Raw genomic sequence first — 20,690 nt, 5'->3', positions numbered from 1 at the left:
CAGGCAAGGGGCTGGAGGTAGGAGGGGGGAACCACACACACCAGCAGGGGGCAGGATCCTATTCAGGGAGCAAAGAGGAGACCGGAGACCACAAGAACTACAATCTTGCCTTACAGGCTTGTCTTTCAACTCCAGAACCCACCCCACTCAAGTGTTCAGAGAGGAGAAATTTGTTGGTGAGAAGGTCTTGGATGGGGCTCTGTGGTACCTTATCATCCTCATCCTCCCATTTCAGCCCCAAGTATTTCCAATTTCCAGCAAGTGCTCAAGAACTAAACTAAATTTTGACTATAGTTCTACCCATTTGGGGCATGCAACTCTCATATTCACTGTAAAGAAAAATAATGAACACATCAGTGAGGGGAGTTCCAAATATTCTGTAAAAATCATTTTTAAATGGGTAGAAAATTCCAAACATAGGGAAATTGTTAAATAATTGGTGGTGTGCCCAAATGATGAGACAGTATGGAGTAGTATAGATTCATTTATAAGTGCATAGTCTTATTTTATGATATAAGGAAATGCATATAGCATAAAGTCAAAGGAAAAAAGGCAGACTATGACTCCTTATATGAGTATACTCATATATATATATGCATATATAGTATAATTCCAATTTGTATTTCAAAGTTGTGCCCTATATTTATGTTGACATATGAAATGGTCTATCACAGGGAGAGAATACCCAAGGAAACATACTAAGTGTTAATAGTGATTACTGCTGGGTGAGGGACGTGCAGATAATTTTTATTTCTTTTTTCTAGTTTGCTGTATTTTCCTGGTTTCCAAATCAAGCAAGGATAACTTTTGTAATCTGGAAACAAACAAACAAACAAAAAGAATAAAAAAAGCCAGAACTGGGTCTGTGTGGGTTGAAAATCCAGGGTCCCGGCCCAGCATAACGAACGGATGAGCCCTCAGGCACGAGATGATGCCACAGGCACAGCACACAGCAGGTCCTCAGAAAGTGAAAAGGATGGCCCAGGATGAATGTCTCCAGGTGCTGAGTTCCAACCCAGGGTTAGGAGAATGGGGGATAATTCTAAAAAGACTCTGCATTCTCTCACATGTTCTGGGACTTTGGGCGGTGCCGGGGCAGACCTGAAGGAAGGAGCACGTTCATTTTGTATGCAGATTGGGTAATCAGGGATCCTAGCAATTACCGTGTGCAGACAGGAAGCCAGCTCGGTGCTGTGTGAAGACAGCTGACCTCCCAATGCTCTGGGCCAGAGTCTCTGGTCCTTGTCTAAGCAGAGCCTTGTTCCCAATGCAGCTGAAAATTGTACAGTTGGTAGCAGGGGACTCTCACCTGCAGAGGTAGCTCAGGAGACTATAGTTGTCGCGAGGAAGGATGGAGAGCTGCTTCATCAACTCCTGCTGAGCCTGGGAAAAGATGCATCTTCCATGAACTCTGAAGACCCCTTATACTTGACTTCTTTAGCTTCTAAATCCCAATAGTGAATTCAAACAAAACTATTTTGGGGGCAAATATTGCCTTTGCCTACAGGGATATATCACCCTGTAGGCAATCAGTAAATAAGCCAGCCTAGGAAGTCAGCCTGTCTACTTGCCAGCAATGAGATCCTGAAACATTTTTGGGGTATCTGTTCAGAAACCACACACTGGTGGTCACACCTGTTCATACAGTTTTGTGATTTTTTTTAAACTTATTTTGGAAAAACAATGAATTCTTGAAAGTTGCAAAAAAATATCCTAGAGAGGGGCGTGTTTTGTTGTTAAGATGCCCACATCCCACACTGGTGTACCTGGATTCAATCCCCAGCTACAGTTCCTGACTCCAGCTTCCTGCATTTGCACACCGTGGGAGGTAGCGAGTGATGGCTCAACTTGTTAGGTCCCTGCCCACCCGTGTGGGAGATCTGGATTGTGCTCTGGGCTCCCAGCTCTGCCCTGATGCAGCCACAGACAGGTCCCAGCTGAACTAAGATACCTGCATAAATTAAGACATCATATCCTCTTCTCTCTCCCCCTACAAAAGTTACAATTCATGTATAACCTCCCCTCCATCAGGTCATATAATCTAAGTTTTGCTTGGAAAATAGCTACAATAGCTCTAGCATGTTAACTGCTTGTCACTGTCCTCGTCCTTTCCTAATTAACTTGGGCGAGGATCTACTCAAATCATCAGGTGCTTCACTGTAGGCCAGGATCAAGAAGTCTCCCACAAGGATAGGGCACTCTTTCTTCATTCATTTTTAAAATATGTATTCTTCCTATGTTTTGCCCTTAGTCTTCAAAGAAGTTCTGGATACAAGAGATATGATTATTACAACTAAGTTTGTGCTGTCCAATACAATAGCTTGCCACATGTGGCTGTTTAAATTTAAATACATTCAAATGAGATACAATTACTAATAGACTCCTCAGGTGCACTAGCCACAGTGCAGGTGCCTCACAGCCATGAGTGGCTAGCAGTTACCACTGGACAGTGGGGAGATACAGCAGTTCCATTCAACACAGACTGTTCGATTGGTCAAAGTAAATACATAGCCTCATAGAGTCTCATAGATGAGGCATAATTTGCTTAATGGCAGAATCAGATTTAAATGCACATCTTCATTATAGATTTTTTGTATGCACCACCTCACCAGAAAAAACTTCTAATATAGTCATGACAGAAACCAACCTATTCACAGGAGGCACTTAGCACCCCCATGTTAGCAATGTAGTACACATACATTCAATGGCCATTTGGTGTTGAAAATCTTGGTTCAGAGCCATGAAGGCTTTACAGTGGTGAAATGGATTTATTCATTTCTTTTTGGTTGGCTTATTAACATACTCCAGTGTGGTGATTGTTGACTACAAGGCTTCCCTGGAAACAGTTTATGTAGGATCAAAAAAGTCTACCTATGCATTTGTGTGCTCTCACAAGCACGATGGTGCAGGAGGTGAGCAGGCCCTTCAGGCAGCTGTGGCTGAAAAGAACAAAGAAGAGCCCCCGTCCTCAACTCTCCTTGGCACACACATTCCTTGAGCAACCCGGTCTCCTGCCCCAGCCATCACAGAGCATGTACAGGGCCCTCTGGTGTGGCCAGCCCGCCCCCGTGTCTCAGCAGGTCTCACTCCCCCAGGCTGCAGTGCCTGACTCCCTTCTCAGAAGCATCACCTTTTTTTTTTTTTTAATTTATTTTTGACAGGCAGAGTGGACAGTGAGAGAGAGAGACAGAGAGAAAGGTCTTCCTTTGCTGTTGGTTCACCCTCCAATGGCCGCCGCGGTAGGCGTGCTGTGGCCGGCGCACCGCGCTGATCCGATGGCAGGAGCCAGGTGCTAATCCTGGTCTCCCATGGGGTGAAGGGCCCAAGGACCTGGGCCATCCTCCACTGCACTCCCTGGCCACAGCAGAGAGCTAGCCTGGAAGAGGGGCAACCGGGACAGAATCCGGTGCCCCGACCGGGACTAGAACCTGGTGTGCCGGCGCCACAAGGCGGAGGATTAGCCTAGTGAGCCGCGGCGCCAGCTCAGAAGCATCACCTTTTGTCGCCACACACTTTAAAGTGCTTCTGAGATAGCTCACTAGGGCCCACCTTGTTACTGGATTCTTAAGCAGCCTATACATTTGCCAGTCACTGTGATTGGCATTGTCTGCCTTTTGCTGCTGAGCAATTTCCAGTTTAACAACGAATCTCATCTGAAGGCCTGGGGCCCCCTCATCCACTGTTGCCTACGAGAATAGCAATCAGGAGACAAATCACTCTCTCCTAAAGCAGGACGCTGAGCGCTGATGGAATACAAACCTTGACCTCATCCGCATTCATGAGCTGCCCACAGAGCAGGAAGCCCTCGTACTGGCTCCAGGGAACCACAGGCTCTGGCAGGTCTCGGAGGTAGAGCTTCAGCAGGGAGGCCACGGTGTGCACGTCTGTCTCACTGTAAGAAAACAGGCACAGCGCTTCGAAAGGGGCACTGTGGCCCTCTCCCCACTCCCACCCGCGGACCCACCAACAGAACTTCCAGCTTCCAGCTGGAGTTTCACGGAACACAAGAGGCTGATGAAGAATCAGGCCAGAATGCTTGTACTGGTGCCCCTTCCAGAGCAACAACCCTCGATGTTTTTCCCTCTCTCTTCCACCCAACTGCCTTGGAGGGAAATTGAAATCCCTCCTCCCCCCTTTCTTTCTAAACTCTTTTTAACTATCTGGGTTTTTATAGCTTTTTTTTTTTTTTTCAAATCACTTTGTACCACAAGCACTGTCTAATTAGTCACTAATTTTTCATCAGTTAACTATTTATATCTTTGGTGTATTGATCTCTTCAAGCTCCCAGGGTGCTTAAAATCATCCTAAGAGTCATTCATATATTCACTCAAGAATTCACTCAATCAATAAGCTTTGAGAGAGCTTCCTAGGTACAAGATACTGCGCCAAGTACTGGGATTTCAGTAGCAAGCCCAAGGGACACCCGGGGCTCGTAGCCTCATGGAGTCACAGAGCTTGGGGGACTCAAATATTATCAGGTCATTGTTAGTGCCATGATATGGGAAACCAGGGTTCAGGACCATATGGAACAGTGGGAAAGGGATGCCCAAGACACAGCTGGGGAGCCACTGGTGATTCTCCAGATAAACAGCACCACAGTGGGACGCACAAAGTGGCAAGGGGCTACGGCACAGGGCAGGCAGCACATGTGTCAGCCTGGAGGGTGGGAGAGGAGGCCCCTGCAGGCGCTGAGATGGAATCCAGATGACTGCCTGGTGGCCTGCCCGCGGTAGGGGCTCTTTGGTTAAGCTTGTCCAGTTTATAGCAATGCTCAGCAAAACACAGTCAGCAGGCAAATCTGCTGTGTGTGCACAGCCTGTGACCTAAGAGTGATTTTTGCATTTCTAAATGATTGACAAAAAACTAGTCAGAAAGAGAAGGATATCTCACAGCGTGAAAATTAGGAGAAATTCCAATTTCGGTATTCATATATAAAATTTTAGAAGCACACAGCCACACTTGTTCACAGATGTGTTGTCTTGGTCTGCTTTCTCACGGTGAGAGCAGAGTGTGGCTGTGGCAGAGATGGTCTGGTCTGCACAGCCTAAATATTTCATACAAGGCCCATTAGGAAAATGTTGATGATCCCTGTTTCATAAGGGTATTGCTACAAGAGGAAATAAACCTGACCTTGCATACACAGTCATGTGTTGCTTAACGACAGGATCTGTTTTAAGTGATAGGGCACTAGGCAATTTCATGATTGTGTGAACACCACAGAACGTATTTACACAAACCTGGATGGCTGAGCCTCCTATACACCCAGGCTGTATGGTGTTTGCTGGCTTCTATGTGTCAGTATACAGCACATGACTATACGTTAAGCTCCTTAAGGAACAAATGTTTATCTCACATAGATAAAAACTGACGTTATTTTTAATAATGTGCTCTAATGCAATCATTCCTTTTTAAAATAGTTATCTTTATCTGAAAGGCAGAGAGAGAGAGAGACAGACAGACAGACAGACACCTTCCATTTGCCAGTTCATCTCCAAATGCCCACAACAGCCAGAACTAGGCCAGGCCAAAGCCAGGAGCCTGGAACTCAATCGGGGTCTCCCACATGAGTGGCACGGATCCAACCACTCGGATCATCACCTGCTGCCTCTGAGGGTGTGCAGTAGTAGGAAGATGGAGTTTGGAAGCAGATCCAAGACTCAAACCCAGGCACTCTACTATGAGGTGTGGGCATCCCAAGTGGTATCTTAACCACGATGCCAAATCATCCCTAACTTGGCATTCCCAGGGAGCAACACAGGGGCATCTTGAAAAGCTGTGATCTGCTAAGAGGTGCTGATAACCTGGGGAGGATGGGACAAGAGCTGGAGGAGGGAGGCATCTGGGGCAGTAGAAACAAGCACCTGGGGACCTGACTGTAAGCCCTGCCCTGGTGTTTTGTGTCCATTTTGTTGGCTGTTGACGGCCAGGTGTCAGAGCTACCTTCCGAGAAGGCTCCACCTCTGCACCGTGAACTCTCTACCTCCACAGGAGGACACAGTGCTGGCACGGACCTCTGCCAATGCCCCTGCCTGCAGGAAGTCTGGGGCGGGGACCATTCACGCACCATGGGGATTTGGGAAAATCCTTTCCTGCTGAGTCACTGCCTAAAAATACCCCTGGACAAAGGCCGGCAAAAGCACCCATGGCAAAATACAACGAGAAGTTCCTAAGAGTGTCAGGAAGACAACCAGCTAACAATTTGCAGAAGCTGCGTTCTCTCCGAGTCCTAACATCATACCCTAATGTCCTTAATCTCAGCTCACCTACTTGTCTTTAGCAGAATCTCAGCACCCCGGTTTCAGGGGGCCGTGTCTTCACTCGACCACTAAGTAATCTCCCCAGTCTCCTCAATGCCATTAACCCCAGGTAGTGAGAATCCCACAAAGCCCATCTCCTCCATTCACTACCCCGCTTCCGGTCACTGCTGCTCCTCAGAGCTCTGCCTCAGGTCTCTGCCCAGCCTCCTATCTGGTCTCCCTGCTTCCAGTGTTCAATTCACTGATGCACTGTCCACACACATGGACATGGCATGGCAGTCAATACACAAAACACAGCCATGGAATGAATGCAGAAAACAAAGAATTTGAAGCAAGAAAAGCAGCATAAACAGTAAGTGTAGAACTCAACTTTTTAAAGAAAAACAATAATTTTCTTTAAAAGGCAATTAAATAATTTGATCAGAGCAAACTTTAACAGCTCATGGCCCAGCTATTTCCTGTATTGGGTCTCAGCTTAAATATCATTTTCTTAGGGACCTCCTGAAATCCACCAAGCCCCTGTTTTAAGTTTTCATAGTTAGCTATTTTTCTTGCTTACAGCTTAGCAGAGTGGACCTTATATAGCTATTTCTTTAACTTTTGGTTTTAACTTTTGTGCACCAATTATGCCATGGCTGATACAGATGTCGTTCACACAGAAAAAACTCCCAGCATCATTTTTCCTGAGTTGGATATTCCTCTAATCCACTGAGACATCCTTGAATGATTTTTAAAAAAAATCAAGGACCAAGAGCAAATCAGGCAGGATCCGGGTGGCCTCTGAGTTCAACAGTGGATGGGCCAGCGCTGTGGTGTAGTAGGTTAAGCCTTCACCTGTGGTGCCGGCATCCTAGATGGGTGCCAGTTCAAGTCCTGGCTGCTAAACTTCCAATCCAGCTCCCTGCTGATGGCCTGGGAAAGTGGCAGAGGATGGCCCAGGAGCTTGGGCACCTACACCCATATGGGGAACCCAGGATCAGCTCCAGCTGTTGTGGCCTCCAGCTGTTGTGGCCATTTGGGGAGTGAACCAGTGGATGGAAGACCTCTCTCTCTCTCTCTCCAAATATTCCATAGCAATCAGACACTTCGCCACGAACCCCCATGCTGACCTACAGGTCAGGCAGTTATTTGGAAAATCCCAGCAATCACCTCTATTCCTTTTGCCTTGCTGTTTTTGGATTATTTTAACAATAACCCACCTGTATCTTTTGATCTACTCAAGGCAAATTAAAAACATAAACAGAGGAAAAGTGGCATGTAAAGGTGGGAAGCTTAATGGAACAGATGCCTGCTCACAAAAAACAGTTTACAGTGTTGCTGACAAGTCCCTAAAGTGGACAACCCACAACCTTCCAGAGCCCCAGCAACAAGCACCCCACCTGGGGCTTCCCCAGGAGGCCGTAGGACGCTAGAGTAATCTCTCTCGGTAAATTAACACATTGCATGCCAAGGGCAGACCAGACAGACAGCTGTGGTTTAAACTAAGACCGTGGCTTTAGCATGGAGACAAACAGATGACCTCGGAGATGGTTCAGAGGAAAAACAAGCATTGTTGGTGATTACAGTGGAGAGTGAGGGCGAGGTAGCAATGAGCCTGCCTAACCCTTGGGTCTTCACAATTTCCCCAGGATCAGTGCTACCCCTCCACACCACCTAAGTTCTGGAAAATTTCAGCTTTTGCACACTGGAGAGAGCTCAGGCCCATCTTAGTAAACCTTGCTTTATGGACTCTTCACTTGGAAAGAGCAATCCATCTTCTGCCAGCAGGACAAGCGCACACAGGCCGCTGGGGCAGATATTTCTCAATAGGCAGGGGCTGAGCAGCGTCAGGGAGGGCATTGTGCTAGAGAAGGAGACGTCTGCTGGGCAGAGGGAGCGGGGAGAGGAGGGGGAGGGTGCCAAGAAACATCACTGCATTGCTCGATGTGCTTCTAACAGGGGTGTCGAGGAAAAGGCCAGGGACAAGATGGTGAAATGTGCTCCCCCAAAAAGGGCTCAGTGCTGCGGTTAGAACTGCTCAGTGCTGTGGCTCGGACACTGCTGAGAACCCCCAGTTCTGCTGTGTTGGGAGCCCCGAGGAAACCCGCTGGCCGTGCCTGTGCAGCCAGCTTAGCTCTTTGGTGTTCCTCCTCTGCCCAGGCGGCGGGCTTCGGGCCAGTCCTCACTCTTGTCCCCTCCTTGGACTGTCCCCTCTCCTACATCCTGCACACCCCTTGACCGTGCCCAGCACGGCTCTAGTGTGGTTGCCACCATCCCCCCTCCACACCCTCAGCATACTCTCCTAGCTGCTCCAGGCCCCCAAATTCCAAATTATTAGCGAAACAAAAGGCCCTTTCTGCTGGAGCCAGACTCTTGGGAGCGTCTGTGAAGTCACACGCTCAGCTGGCACGGAGGGCTGCTCTCACGGAAGCCAGGCCTACCTGTCGAAGGACGGCCGCTCCCCGGCGTCAAAAGTGTCTCGGAGCTGCTTCACCAGGTTGTCCTGGCCAGGCAGCCGGAAGATGCCCTCTTCATTGACGCCATGCTCCAGGATGAACTCTGCACACTTCTCCACCAGGATGGGCACCGGGTGGGGCCCGAACTTCTGCTCATAGGCCACAGTCTCATCCAAGCGCTGGCCAAACACCGCTGCAAAGAGAAAAAGGAGGCCCTGCCCATCACGGCACCGTCCTTGGATGGCTGCGTGGCTCTGAGTGCTTGCCTGTGTCGGGATCCTCTGTGTCGCCTGTCACTTCAAAGGGGTCAGTGGGGGTGATACTAAACAAACTCTGGGGAACAAATCACTCATCCCATTTCCTGGAGCTATTAATGTGGGACAGTGGCTGTCCGTGTTCTCATGTTGACTCACATTCTTCCATATGTAACATGATTGGCAGCTTTTACAGAGTACACCTGCACACCTTTTCCCATTTGGTCTCGACAGCAACCTCAAGAGGTGACAGTGCTGTCACACCCACTTCACTATTAGACACTGAGCCCTGGAGGCACCAGTGGACTTGGCGGGTCAGGTGGCATGGGGTGTGGCTTTTACAGAGTACACCTGCACACCTTTTCCCATTTGGTCTCGACAGCAACCTCAAGAGGTGACAGTGCTGTCACACCCACTTCACTATTAGACACTGAGCCCTGGAGGCACCAGTGGACTTGGCGGGTCAGGTGGCATGGGGTGTGGCCCAGTCAGAATTCAAGGAATGGGCATTCGGCTTAGGATAAGAGGCCAGTTGGGATATTCGTGTTCCACATCACAGTGCCTGAGTTCCATGTCTAGCTCTGGTCCCTGACTCTAGGTTCCTGCTAATGCAGACTCTGTGAGGCAGCAGGTGGTGGTAGCTCAGGGGGTTGGTTTGCTGGGAGGCCTGGAGTGGTTGCTGGCTTTTGGCCCCTGAGCCATCGTAGGCATTTGGGAGTGGGCTGGTAGATGGGAGCTGTCTGTCTCTTAAATAAATACATTAATGTTTTTTTAAAAAAAATAGTCACTCAAGCCCAGGCAGTCAGCTCCTAAGAATGTGCCCTTAACAGCAGCAGCAAGCAGCCAGTCTGTCTGTGTCATGGAGCACCGTAAGAAAGCAGGATGGCATTTAAAATCATTTAGGTTGTTTACTATGGTCTACTATTATAAACACTGCCACAACAGACATGCTCATTCACCCAGCAGAGGTCTGGAATGTAGGCTGTACAATGTGTAATTTCTAATTAATTGCTTAATTAATTCATTAACATTTGGAGGGAAGAACACAGACGTTTTTCTTTTGAATTATTTACTTAGAACACATTTCCACATACAGAATCACAGGGTCAAATGTTTTGACCATTTTTATGACCTGATGGTATGCAAATTGCTTTCTAAAAATATGTTTCCAAATTATACATCCTCCAGCAATGCAAGTGTGGACCAGCTCCACCCCAGTCCTGTCGGCACCTAGCCCTGTAATTTCTCCACCTCCAGCAGCGTGATGAGATTAGTTTCTGAGCCAAGGCCCGTGTTGCCTACCCGCCCTCCCACCATGTCCTGAAAGATCAGAAGGCATTCCCCGTGGTTTCACTTTTGTCCTGTCTCCTTTTCCCTCTGTTGTAATTAGGACTCAGCTGTACCCGATCCGTACGACCTTGGTTTCTAAGTCCCTTCACTCTCCCCATGACTTTCTCTGTGTCTCTGATTGGTCCTCCCTGTCCACTCTGTGATTTAGCGTCCATTCCACCTCTACAGAGAGCTGTACCAGGCTCCTGAACCCCCCGCGTGCGGTCTCGCCTGCTCACTGCCCACACCCAGGCCAGCTGTGCTCGCTGTGATCTCGTCTCCCTACCAAGTGTGGAACCCTCCTGCTAACTACCTCTCCAAACTGCTGGTACCCAGCTGTCCACTCTTCCCTGCTGCCGCAGTGATGTTTCTCAAATGCTCCCACAAATCCCTGGGAGCTCCTCACGGCCCCTCCCTCATTATGCCAGGTGCTGAGAGGAGAGGGAGGCAGATCTTGGAGGAGCTAAGTAAGTGGACCTCGGGACTCCGCAAGCCCAACCAGATCAGCTGTTTGACATAGTACAAGCGAGGCTTTGTCTGATTAAATATTTCTGCGGATAAAACTGGAAAACCAAGACAGGCATTCCCTAGGTAAGCATTCATCCTGGTGAGACTTCCTGCTGTGCTCCCAAAGGCACTCACCCTGACACTCCCAAAGCAGTGCTCTCCTGTCCCCCTGTCCTCAGACAGTCCCTGTCCTGTCCAGGGTAAACTCCCCCTCTCCTCTCTGCTGGTTGTCTTCCCTGGCCCTGCATGAACCTCATCGTCCCTGCCACGCCTTCCCTGAGCCCGGCTGGGGAGATGACAGCCCTGCTCTGTGAACTTATCCAAGTCCCTTCCGAGCAGCCCCACCCCTTACTACTACGCTGTGCAGTAATGAATCGCGTGTGCCTGTGTCTGCCACATGACCGGAAGCCCCCCAGTGCTGGGACTATGGGGAGGGTCTAAGGAATCCAGTGATGGGAATAATATGGGAATATTAAGCTCAATATGTAGCATAATAATAGCATAAGACAGACAGTCAACAAATGTTTGCCAAATTACTTAATGAGCTAATTTTTCATGGCCAATGATTATTTTGGCATTTCTTTAAACACTCATAGGCCTCTCCTGGGGAAACGAATTTGGCCTCACATTCAGCTTTATGAGTGCCCTGCCATGGGCCAGCAGCTGGCACCTGGAACAGGTGCATGTATGAACTGGTTCTTGCTTTCAGTTGATCTACCATCAAAAAAAGAACCATGCAAAAATGGTGATAAACAATTAGGAAGCATCAGTAAGTATGCAGCATTAGATCTCTACCTGTCTGTGAAAGGAACTGGGTATATATGTTTACCAAGTTGGAAGGACCTGATTGAAATGATCTGATCTAGAACGTAAACCACTGGCATTAGGAAAATTCCCTTTGAGGGTCCCAGCCAGGGAGGGGCTCTGCACAGGGAGAGGCAGATGCCTCTTGAGAAGCTGAAACTTGGGTTCTAGGATCTCATTGGATGCTGATGGGACAAGACAGTCCAACCACAACATAAGGATGTATGAGCTTTTGGACATGAACTCCGTTTCTGAGGAGGTGAGGAAGATGCCTTGCAGGGGACTGGAACCCAGCTCCTTCTCACGTTACTCTGCACGGCCAGCTATCTAACACTTCTCCTCAACTGAGCCAGTCAGCCTCGCCCTTTGCGTTATTTCTAACTCCAGTCTCTCTTGGGTTCCAGACCTTCCCCACCAAGTTCACCAAGCAGCTCCCTCCATTCTCTCAGCAGGTGGCCTTCTTTCTACACATGGAGGGAGACGGTGGACTCCCTTGGTCCCTGTCTCTCCTATGCTTCTTCCTACCTGTGTCCCCGTCCTCCCTCAGAGGGCTTTCCTCGAGGTTGATGCTTTCCTGAGGTGTGTGCGCCGCCCCTCCCACGCCTTCATCTCTTCATTCTCTCTGTGGATCTTAAATTTTCCTCTTTTTTTTTTTTTATTTGACAGAGTTAGACAGTGATAGAGACAGCGAGAAAGGTCTTCCCTCCATTGGTTCACCCCCAAAATGGCCGCTACAACCGGAGCTACATCGATCTGAAGCCAGAAGCCAGGTGCTTTCTCCTGGTCTCACATGCAGGTGCAGGGGCCCAAACACTTGGGCCATCCTCCACTGCACTCCCGGGCCACAGCAGAGAGCTGGACTGGAAGAGGGGCAACCGGGGCTAGAACCCGGTGCTCATATGGAATGCTGGTGCTGTAGGCAGAGGATTAACCAAGTGAGCCACAGCGCCAGCCCCAAATTTTCCTCTTTAATTGAGTCTAGTTTTGTGTCAATTATGCTGTCACTCAAATAACCTTTCTTCTCTGCACCAATACACTCATAGTAAAGATGCATCTCCTTCGAGAGAGATGGCCACCCTCACAGCCCCCACTTCCACTTGTCACTCTCTTCTCAGCCTCTCAACCCATCCCAGTCTGGATTCCTTAGACCCTCCCCATAGTCCCAGCACTGGGGGGCTTCTGGTCGTGTGGCAGACACAGGCACACACGAATCAATTAGCACAGCGTGGTAGGGGGTGGGGCTGCTCGGAAGGGACTTGGATGAGTTCACGGAGCATGGCTGTCATCTCCCCAGCCGGGCTCAGGGAAGGCGTGGCAGGGATGATGAGGTTCATGCAGGGCCAGGGAAGACAACCAGCGGAGAGGAGAGGGGGAGTTTACCCCGGACAGGACAGGGACTGTCTGAGGACAGGGGGACGGGAGAGCACTGTGTTTTGGAAATGTCAGGGTGATGTGCCATCAGGAGTGTGGCAGGAAGCCACGCCAGGATGAACACCTATCTTAGGAATGCCTATCTGGGTTTTCCATCAGATCTGCTCACTAATACTTCTGGTGGCCTCTTCAAGGTCATGTCCAGCCCACGTTGATTCCACACCCTCCTGGTCTCCTCTGAACACCCATATGGTCTCGATTCTTCCCCTTTAAGACTTTCTGTCTTCTTTTCTTCTCTAGGTAGACATTCTTTTTAGGAAAGTATATGTGATTCTCCTATTTGAATACCACCTATAAACCACTAACTTGTAAATTGCAGAGCTGGTCCAGATATCTCTATCTCTATTTCTCTCTCTCTCTCTCTCTCTCTCTCTCCATGCATACATGCACATACACACACAGAGATAAAACCAGCATCATCTATCCTTCCATATACATATAAACAAAACACACACTCCATAGCTACCACCACCACCATCATCATCTCTCTCTTTTTCTCTCTCTCTCTTTTTTCCTCCCTCTCTCCCTCCCTTCTCTGTTCCAATGTGTAATGGCAATTCTTCATCTCACTCTCCTCCCACCCCAAACCACTGCTTCTCCTATAGCCTTCCTCACAGGCAATGCCATCCAATCCACAAGCCAAGCTCCACGCCTACTCCTAGACACTGAAAATCCCAAATCATCAATATAAGGCACCTGCAATTCAACCAACTCAATTAGCAAAATTATGAGCGCTTGAATTTTTTGCAGTACTCTCCTCTCCCTCCAAATAGATCAGGACATTCTAAATACCTCTCCATCAATTGTCTGTTCTCATAGCTACTGCCAGGATTATTGCAAAAATTTCTTTTACAAATCTATTCCTTCTATCAGAATTCACAAAATTATTCAGCAAGCATAGACTAGGCATAAACTGGGGGGTCAGATCATTTGGTAGCTAGAGATTGTGAAACAAAGAATGAAAATGGTCTTGGTTCTTCTAAATTCTTGAGTTAACGCCTTTCCTCCAACTCCCCACCTGGAAACCTGATGGTCCTGACTTTGGACCTCTTCTCAAAGGAGACAAAGTGGTCACTCCCTCTGAGCTTACAGAGCTCCCTGTGTACACTTCTGTTTTACCGCCTTGCCTCTCATTTGACGGTGTTTTACCTAAACATCCCTCTTCCACTGCAATGTGGGCTTCTCAAAGGCAGACATCCTGTCTGGCTCACCATCTATTTTTATCTTCTGGCACAGAGACTAGCACATGATGGACCCGTCTCCAAAGTGCTGCTACTACCTGCTATCTCGCTTTCTTCCCATTCCCCGCTCCTTCTCTTTGCTCAGCACTTCTCCAAACCTGCTCTTCTCTAGGGGATCAATGGCCTTTCACCATTTTAAATCCAGGCCTTAAATCTTCAATCCTCATCTCCATCGCTCTCACAGCTCCATGTGCACAGCTAACCACCCCCTCTTTCTGGAGACACCGTCTCACATGGCCTTAGGACACCACACTCTTGATCCTCCATCTATCTCACTGGCTGCTCCCGCCCAGCTCTCCCGGTGATCCTCCTCTCCTTGGATCCAAGTGCTGCAGTGTCTCAGGCCCCTTCCTCATCTGCATATGCTGGCCTCATAGTCCCAGGATTACAGTCTCATCCAAGTGATAGAGACTTTGGACGCTGCATCTCCAGGCTAGGAATCAGGCAAAGCTCTTGCCTCCAACTAGAGTAATCACTGTGTGTGCCAGATACACGGGGGCATGAGAAAAAGGGTATCCTCGTCTCTCGAGAGGGTCTAAGTCAGGCTTTGACCCTCTGCATCTCAGAGGGACATCAATCCACCTCTCCTGGACCTAAAGACCCGATGCTGCGTGCCAAGCCCTGACCTCTGGATCCTGACTGCCGCTCTTTGAATACGGATGGACACAAAGATGCCTAGATGAAGAGAAATCCTAAGAAAGCTGGGGAAGGAGGCTGGTCAAGGAAGAAGAGAGTCACTCCCACTCCATTCTCTACTCCAACAACCACAAGGACAAGACCCAGGCTCTCGTCCTGCATTGTGCTCTCCTAGGTTGTACCCAGTCCTGCAGGGGACTGGCCTTCTAGGGCTCTCCACACCCTCCGGCAGCAGAACAGGGGAAACCACTCATTCACTTGGAACTCTTATCTCTTCAGCCCAGCCACCAATAGTGTAGGAATTTCCACCTGAGGTGTAAGTGTTAATTAATTATGTTTATAATTATGTGCCATTATAACTATGTATAATCGATTGTTATATATTATAATTATTATTGCATATAATCTGTCATTAATAATTAGCTAACTTAATTAAGTCAATGCTGGCAATGCCCTAGGTGCTTTCGTCTGTGCTATCTCATTCAGTCCTCATGAGAACCCTGCAAAGTAGATATTATTGTTCCATCCTACACATGACAAAACTGGGACTTGGATTAGGAATTTGTACAGTCATATTTACCCTGTGATTCTCTATTCAGAACTTTAATTTCTTTGGTTTAAAGTCAATGAGGTAAAGTTTCAGACACCATCAAGTCTCAAGGGAAGGGATTAAGGTATTGGAATGCTTGGAGCTGCTCCCACAGACCTCTCATGCTATCCCGGGCCAGCCCCACCTCCCCTCATACCACGGCCACCTTGGTCTTTACCTGCCCCCAGACGTAAAGCTTTGGCCAGAAAGTGCCCCATCCCAAAGGAGACTTCACTGCCACAGACTAGGTACTTGCCCACCTCTACACCCCGGATTGGCTAGAAGACCCCAGGATACTGACTTGGTTTGGGGAAATGAACAAATCAGCTGTCACCTCCTTCCCAACCTTGTTCCTCTTCTGTCCTAACTCGGACACTCATGGGCTCAGACATGAGCCGCTCCCCTCCCACTCTGCCTCCAGCCCAGCCCAGTCCCCAGGAGGGCTCCCCATGCACCTGCCAGGCCAGTCCTGCTCCCTGAGTCCCAGGGACTCAGCTCCAGGAGCATCCTCTACGAGTGACAAGACTAGGAAGAGAAGCCAAGGAAAGTGTGTCTAGTGGAAGAAGTGAATCAAGAAACAGGAGGACATACCTTTCCTTCGGAGCTGAGGGTTTTTCTTCCCGAAATTCCAGCAAAAGAGCAACGCCAGGGCAGAAAAGCCACAGCTCAGCTCCCATCGCGGCATCTTGAGAATCTGAGGCATGGCCGGCCGGGACTCCAACCTCTGTCCTGCAGCCTCAGGCTTTCCCTCCGCCCCAAGCCGGAGGAACCGTCCCCTGGCTCCCAGCTCAGCACATGCTCGCTAACGCCAAGCGCAGCTCAGGTCTGAGTCCTGTGCGGAAACTCTGGGATCTGTCGGCACCTGCCCAGGGCCCGCGGCCCCTCCTCCCTACACCACTTCCCCTCCCCACTCACCTTTGCACACAGGACTCTTGGCTTTGAAAGAGTGAACATAAAGCTGTCAGGGCCGCAATAAAAATAAGTGCCTCCTTTTACTTAGCAGCTAATTGTCAACTGCCATTCAGGGGATACCTCAGAGGTGGGTTTAAAAAAAAAAAAAAAAAAGCCACGCGCAAGCCCAGCCCTTACCAGCACTGCCCCATATATCAAAGTGTCTGGCACAAACACAGAATTTCACTTAGCATTTAGGAAAGCAGCCCACCCTCCCCTGGAAATGCTTTCAGAGTCGCACGTGGCACAGTCGGGAGCTTCAGAGTGAATGATCCTGGAGGCAGGCTGCTGGGGTGGCAGCCCTGCCAGGCCTTCCCAGGAGACTTGAAATGGACTCCGTGCATCCCGGGGCGGGGACGGGGTGGGGGGGACAGGCAGGAGCAAGGTTGCCAGGAAGGGCCCTGGAGCAGGCTCTCGCTGCTCAGCCGTCCCAGATCCAGAGTCAGGAAAGGAGGACTGACCTGGGACACCCCTGTGTCAGACTCTGCCACGTGCACATTGTCGCCCCCAAAGCACTGAGTAGATCTGCTCACTTTCCTCCATGCTCACCGCACTCACAACTATCTGCCTCTCTTGCCTGGATGACAGCTTGAGCTCCATGTTTGCTTTCTTGCCTCTACTATGATCTGTTGCCATCAGCTCAGTCCATTCTCCGCACAGCAGCTAGAGTGATCTTTTACGTAGGGTCTGAATTATGGGCTTCTGGCTAGAAACCTCCAACGGTGCCTTGCTGGTCCTCCACAGAGCTATCTCCACTGTCAGGATCTTCCTATCATCCCAGAACCTGCTCTGCCTGTCACAGGACCTTTGTACGTGCTCTGCCCTCTGGCTGAGATACCATTCCTCTTCCCCATCTTCTCTCTCTCTAGCCATCCTCCGCTGGCACCTTCCGAGGTGGGCTCACTTGTCGGTAGCTCAGGGCAGCCTTCACTGTCCTTGACAAAGGCTGACTTTCCTACGTGACACTTCATAGTGTCTTCACAGCTGTAGCTTGTGTCTTATTGTGGTCCCCACGTAGACTGTGAGTTCTGTGAGAGAAGCAACTTTGTCTTGCTTTCTTCTCTCTTCTTTTTCTTACCCTGGTATCCCCAGGGCCAGCACAGTGCTTGGCACATGGCACATGATCAAGAAACGGCTGCAAAGTAAATGAAGAAACAAGTGCCAGGCTGCTCTCAGGAGCTGGGGGCAGGCACAAGGAGGCATTTAGTGGAAAGCAGTAGAAATTGTCCCCCTTATTGTTCCGTTTAAGTAGACAGAAAGGACCAGAGCCCTCGAAATAGCAAGGAATCAGATGCAGCACACCCCCACCAGACTGAACTTGGCTGTGCCCTGTGGAGTCAGGCTGAGAGCAAGCGGGGGGGGGGGGGGGGGGGCTAAGTATATGACCATTCAGTGTTTCCATACTACGTGCCTTGCCTTGGTAAACACACAATATGCCCAGGGCCTTATAACTGGGCTGGGCAGAGCAGAACTAGGAACAATTTAAGGCAGAGTCCATAAACCTGACAATGACCCAAGCAAAACCTCAAATGGCTGCTCTGAGGAAGAGGACCAGAGTAGGGCTGCACTGAGGACCAGTTTGCACCTGGACCACCTGCTCTCTGGTGTTGGGACAGGAACGAGGCTCCAACAGGAGGGCCTGGAGAACACATGGCCTTCTTAGCTTGAGAACGGTTGTCAGCAGTCAAGACAAAAGTGCCTCTGTCCCCTGCCTCCTGCCTATCAGAGACACCAGGATTGCACCCAGAACTTCTGGGGGAAGAAGTGGTCCAACCTCTCCAGCCAGGCTCTCAGGAGAGGGCTGTACGAGAAGAGAAAGGCTGAAGCAAGAGGCAGGCGCTGCTCTCGAAGGTAGAGGACCGCTCAGATCCCTGCGCGAGGCAGCAGAAGCCAGGGGGAGGGCAGGTGCCGTGCGGTGGAGACCACGGGGCCATCTCTCCAGTCAGGAGACGAGGTGGCGGCAGCGGGGCCGGGGCAGGGAGGGGCACTGGCTCTGCAGATCTGTCAGCACGCGGGCTGCTGACACTGAACTTGGGGATTGCACTGAGGGGGCACATGTGGGCGACAGGTGTCTGAACAGAGCTTGCTGCTGAACACAGAACTGTTGGCCTCCAGGTCCCTTTCTGGGGAGTCTCAGTGGCTTGGATCAGATTCTCTAAGGATGTCTGGGCCAAGGCTCCTCGCTGACAAGCGTGGAGGAAGATCATCCCAGAGGCAGCAGCCCCTTTACTGGCAGTTTCTCAGATACGCTGATCATCCTGTTCACGGAGAGGAGAGCCTCCAGGAGAGGAACAGGGAGAGGAGGCCATTCCCCTACTCATTGACTAAATATTTGCTGAGCATCTATTATAGCAGGCTCTGTTTAGATATGTGGGTCCAGTACTGAGCAAGACAGAGAAAAATAATTCTGGCCAAGACGAGTGAAGTTTTCATTCTAGGGCAGCTTAACTATGAAGGAAACCAGCAAGTACAACATTCAGCAGGACAGAAAGCAGTACATGGCCAGGTGGGAACCGCAGGAGGAGGGAGGGAGCGGGAGGGCTGGGGTAGGGTGGGAAAGGGGCTCAGGGTTAACTGCCAAGGCCAGGGCCACGGCCAGGCTTACTGACAGCATATCTGAGCAAAGGTCTCGAGGAAGCAAGGAACCAAGCCATGCAGCTCCTTGGAGAAAGAGGAGTCCTGGCAGGAGCAAGGGAAATGCAAGTGCCCTGGGGCAGGAACACGCCTGGGGTGCCTGAGGAAGCTGTTGAAGGAGGGGGTGAAGTGAGCCCAGGGAGAGGGTTCTAGGAAACTAGGTCAGAGGTAATGGGGCGGGACAGGTAGTGCACTGGAAGTCATTATGAAGCTGTTGACTTTCACTCTAAGTAAGGAAGGAAGTGATTGGAGACTGCTGCGCAGGGAAGGACCCTGGTAAGACAGACAGAACAGGCTGCGAAAAGCCAGGGATGGGGCCAGCGACTTGTCTTATTGGGTTGGGCATCACCTGCGATACATCCATCCCATTTGGGCGCCGGTTCGAGTCCAGGCTGCTCCAATTCCCATCTAGCTCCCTGCTAATGGCCTGGGAAAGCAGTAGAAGATCGCCCAAGTGAGCACCTGCACCCATGTGGAGAACCCAGATGAAGCTCTTGGTTCTTGCCTTTGGCCCAGCCCAGTCCTGCCCGTTGTTCCCATTCAGGAAGTGAACCAGCAGGTGGAAGACTCCTCTCTCTCTTTCTCTCTGTAACTCTGCCTTTCAACTAAATAAATAAGATGAAGATGAAGGAGGAGGACGAGGAGATGGAGGAGGTGGAGAATGAGAAAGAGAAGGAGAAGGAAGCGGCGGCAGTGTGGGCAGGCACGGCTGTGGGGAGATGAGGGTGGAAGCCATGGCTGTGATCCGGACATGAGAAGGATTCCGCACTTTCCACCAGGGTGGCAGTGGCAAAGGTAGTGAGAAGAAGGCAGGTTCCAGACGGAAAAAGCCACTGACAATTTCACAAGGGGCTGGAAAGACACAGCAGCCACACTTCTCAGTGGAGTCATGATATTTGGGGGACATCCCCTGCTGATCCAGTCAGCCCATAACAGGGGTAATGACAGGTGCTTCACACGGTGGCAAACCTCCCAGGCCCTGCCCCACACAGGTCTCTGGGTTCCCTCAAGGCCGAGATTCCCTGACTTGCAATTAGGAAGAACAGACATCCGCTTTGCCCTGTGGCCTTAGTGAGACTGCTCTCCTGAAACACCTTGTCAGTCTGGGATCTAGGATCTGGGCTCCATGAATAACTCTATGAACGGCCATGGTCCCCATCAGAGTAACACTGTTGCTCCTTGCGTAAGTGGCCCTGCAGCCCACGTCGCCTCCTCCGGACTTTCCGTCACCCACAGGACACATGCTTGACTTGCTTTTCAGGGTGGGGGCCTTCGGGAGAAATTCCCCCAGGAGGATTATGACTGAGCACAGCCACTCCGCATGGCATGGCTTAGCCAAGCATCACAGGAGGACGGATCCTAGTAAAAGTACACAGGTGGCGTTTTGACTCAAAACAGGTGCATGACTGAGCAACAGCCACGCCCACGGTCAAGCACTGGCCTGGGAGAGCAGCAGCCACAGCGCACAAGTCTCATAACCAGAACAATAAGGGAGGTCGCAGCTACGGTCACCCAGGATAAGACAGCATATAATTAAGCTTGAATACATAAAAACCGCATCTCAGCCCATCAGCACAGCAGGGGAAAGCAATATGTGTAGGCACCGGGAAACTGCTAGTCTT

General features: G+C 50.1%; 1 protein-coding gene across 1 annotated transcript in view; it reads right to left on the bottom strand.

Annotated features, from left to right (window-relative positions):
- Window positions 1-20,690, bottom strand: part of ARHGAP25 (Rho GTPase activating protein 25) — a 90,391-nt gene that overhangs the window by 8,398 nt on the left and 61,303 nt on the right. The window contains exons 5-7 of the mRNA XM_062208697.1: window positions 8,678-8,885; window positions 3,760-3,892; window positions 1,310-1,383 (exon numbers count right to left, since the gene is read on the bottom strand). Coding sequence (XP_062064681.1) covers window positions 1,310-1,383; window positions 3,760-3,892; window positions 8,678-8,885 — 415 coding nt within the window. The remainder of the gene's footprint in view (window positions 1-1,309; window positions 1,384-3,759; window positions 3,893-8,677; window positions 8,886-20,690) is intronic.

This window comes from Lepus europaeus, chromosome 13, assembly GCF_033115175.1.
Source record: "Lepus europaeus isolate LE1 chromosome 13, mLepTim1.pri, whole genome shotgun sequence".
NCBI classification, from domain to species: Eukaryota; Metazoa; Chordata; class Mammalia; order Lagomorpha; family Leporidae; genus Lepus; species Lepus europaeus.
This window is presented reverse-complemented; position numbering and strand designations above follow the sequence as displayed.